Source organism: Gigantopelta aegis, chromosome 8, assembly GCF_016097555.1.
Source record: "Gigantopelta aegis isolate Gae_Host chromosome 8, Gae_host_genome, whole genome shotgun sequence".
Lineage (NCBI taxonomy): Eukaryota > Metazoa > Mollusca > Gastropoda > Neomphalida > Peltospiridae > Gigantopelta > Gigantopelta aegis.
Window position 1 is genome coordinate 56,096,906 of NC_054706.1, and position 2,869 is coordinate 56,099,774.

The 2,869-nt window shown below is 36.5% G+C and overlaps 1 protein-coding gene across 1 annotated transcript; it reads left to right on the forward strand.

The window, feature by feature from the left end:
• The first annotated feature begins 700 nt into the window (after positions 1-700).
• Positions 701-1,915, forward strand: LOC121380048 (protein lin-32-like). Its single transcript, XM_041508780.1, has one exon. It carries the CDS (start codon positions 771-773, stop codon positions 1,269-1,271), a length of 501 nt encoding a protein of 166 aa, XP_041364714.1. The 5' UTR covers positions 701-770; the 3' UTR covers positions 1,272-1,915.
• The last annotated feature ends 954 nt before the right edge of the window (positions 1,916-2,869 follow it).

A 2,869-nucleotide genomic window follows, 5' to 3' on the forward strand; every position in this document is an offset into this window, starting at 1 on the left:
GTTTTTTTTATTCGGTATTCGGGCCAACCGAAATATATGAATAATTAAGAAAGGTCAAAATCATCTTTAAGAAGTCAGAAGTTCTTTTTTATCTGCTGATACATTATCCCAAAGCGCCTTGTTTCTCCAAGAGGAGAGGTGCCAGTAGCAACTTAGCAATAATTTAGTTTTATATATATATATATATGGACAGTTTCTACTACACTGTAGAACGCCTATTTTCATTTTTATTCGAAAATCAATTCCAGTCGTACCGATTAGTAAGGCAAGCGGTCCTGTTTCCGCCCCGACACACCTACCCTTGCCAGCGGAAAGATCCCCATGCGTTATTTGTTTGACCTCTAACCTTAAAACAAAGCCCCGGCTGGATGATTGATTTTTTCTGACGGGTACCGGACACATTCCCTAATTCGTTTTGCTCAGTCTCCCGGCGAGTGGGCGGAACTTGCCGATCAATGACGATTACGCGTGAAGATCCCGGCTTTATGACCGGAGCAGCGAAGCGTGACGCGATCTGATTGGTTAACGCTGTTTTACCTTTGCCAACTGGTATCAGGTAAAATGCCTGCTAAAATATTTATCAATAATCGCAGACGATTGAAAAACAATAAAATATTCAGTGTTTAAACAATAAATAAAAAGCCCCCAGTTTTGCGATGTTTCCCATTTAGTCAGGTGTCTGCAGGTGAATACGTTTCAGGAACGTTTTAAAACTGTTCGTTAAGAATTTCTGTTGGCTTCCAAAAAGTGTGTGTAAGTCTTGCTCCACGATGATAGATTCTCGGACGGACACGAACTTTGACGACGATTTGTGCAATCAAAATCGGGAAAATTTTGAACTAAGAGACCCGCCTGGAAGTCTGAAAGGGAGCAGGCGAGTTGTTTTATCGGCGAAAAACTTCCAGGCGAGCGATTACGAAGGAACACCTTTGGTTTTGAGACCCATCGAAGGAATTGTTATACAGACGACTTTCAACGAATCGAGGAAACTGGATCTGCCGAAATATCGCAAGTCAGGCGTTCAGACGTCACGCCACGGCGGAACAAACCGATCGCTGTCCGGAGGTCGGGATGTCTTACGGAGGCGCCGGATAGCAGCGAACGCTCGCGAAAGAAGACGAATGCAGAGTTTGAATGTGGCGTTCGACAGACTACGGGATGTTATTCCATCTTTTAATGACAACAGCAAACTGTCGAAATACGAGACACTACAAATGGCCCAGACATATATCGATGCGCTACAGGATATCCTTGACAAACACCAGTCATAGACACATTGGTACATCTCGTGACGTCATTGGAAATGTGTGTGCCTGTGAGAAAACTTGTGAATGATGATTATTAGTCAAGTTACTTCCATCGACATTATTTATATATACGTGTATATGAGAATACTTTTTATAGGATGTGAATGTTTGCTGTACCAAAAACTAATTGATAGGAGTGAATTTCATTTTATTTTATTTTATTTTATTTTATATTATTTTATTTTGTTTTTTCATTTTATATATTTTATTTTTGCATTTTCATCAATACATTGTAAATAAACAGAATGTACAATGACAGAATAACAATTATTATTACAGTTCCATTTTTGAAGCAATAATATGTACTAATTATACGTATTTAGTCCTTTAAAATGATTTAAAGGTCACATAACTGCTTGGTTTATTGGTGCTTTTTTTCCCACGAATATTTTGGATAAACATATTATTGACAGATTTTACAATCAGCTTGTTTTATTCGTGGGGTTTTTTTTCACGAATATTATATATACAAATAAATTAATGTGAATCATTATATGTATTAGTTGTCACTAACTTGAAAAAGAAATATTTTAATTACGTTACCCTAGTACATTAGTTAGAAATTTGGTAACTGAAAATTATCTAGAGTCTGAGAAAACATACCTATAAACATACCATACCTATATCTCTCTCTCTCTCTCTCTCTCTCTCTCTCTCTCTCTCTCTCTATATATATATATATATATATATATATATATATATATATATATATATATATATATATATATATATATATATATATATATATATACAATAGACACTAAGTTTGGCTACTCTACAAACTTGTAACACATCTTGATACAGTAACTGTTACAATGGAGTGAAATAATACTTTGTGGCGTTGAAACGGTAAAGTATCCTCTAAAACAAACCAGAGATCGTTGAATAACGATTACTGCTCAATGGTACATGCTTTTTTTCAGAATTATGGCATTAAAAACACCAGGATGATCTAAAAAAAAATATATATATAATAATAAATAAAAAAAATAAAAAAAAATAATAATAATAAAAAAATAAAAAAAAACTTCTGATATACGGAAATGGATATTCAAAGCAATAAAATTTAAGTAATGTCGGATTTCAATGATCGAAAACGGCTTTAATAATGAAAAATACCCCGTAGTGTTTAAAAACTAGGGTCTGACAGTTTTAATTCCGAGGAATTCTTGCTTAATAAAGTATTAGGAAATAGTGTTATGAAATAGTGAGGTGATAACTCCTTAGACTTTACCGGCCTCGATGGCGTCGTGGTTAGCCATCGGTCTACAGGCTGGTAGGTACTGGGTTCGGATCCCAGTCGAGGCATGGGTTTTTTAATCCAGATACCGACTCCAAACCCTGAGTGAGTGCTCCGCAAGGCTCAGTGGGTAGGTGTAAACCACTTGCACCGACCAGTGATCCATAACTGGTTCAACAAAAGACATGGTTTGTGCTATCCTGCCTGTGGGAAGCGCAAATAAAAGATCCCTTACTGCCTGTCGTAAAAGAGTAGCCTATGTGGCGACAGCGGGTTTCATCTCAAAATCTGTGTGGTCCTTAACCATATGTCTGACGCCATA

Bases quoted from the DNA above. Each gene is read 5' to 3' on its own strand.
- LOC121380048 (XM_041508780.1), top strand. From the start codon at position 771: ATGATAGATTCTCGGACGGACACGAACTTTGACGACGATTTGTGCAAT.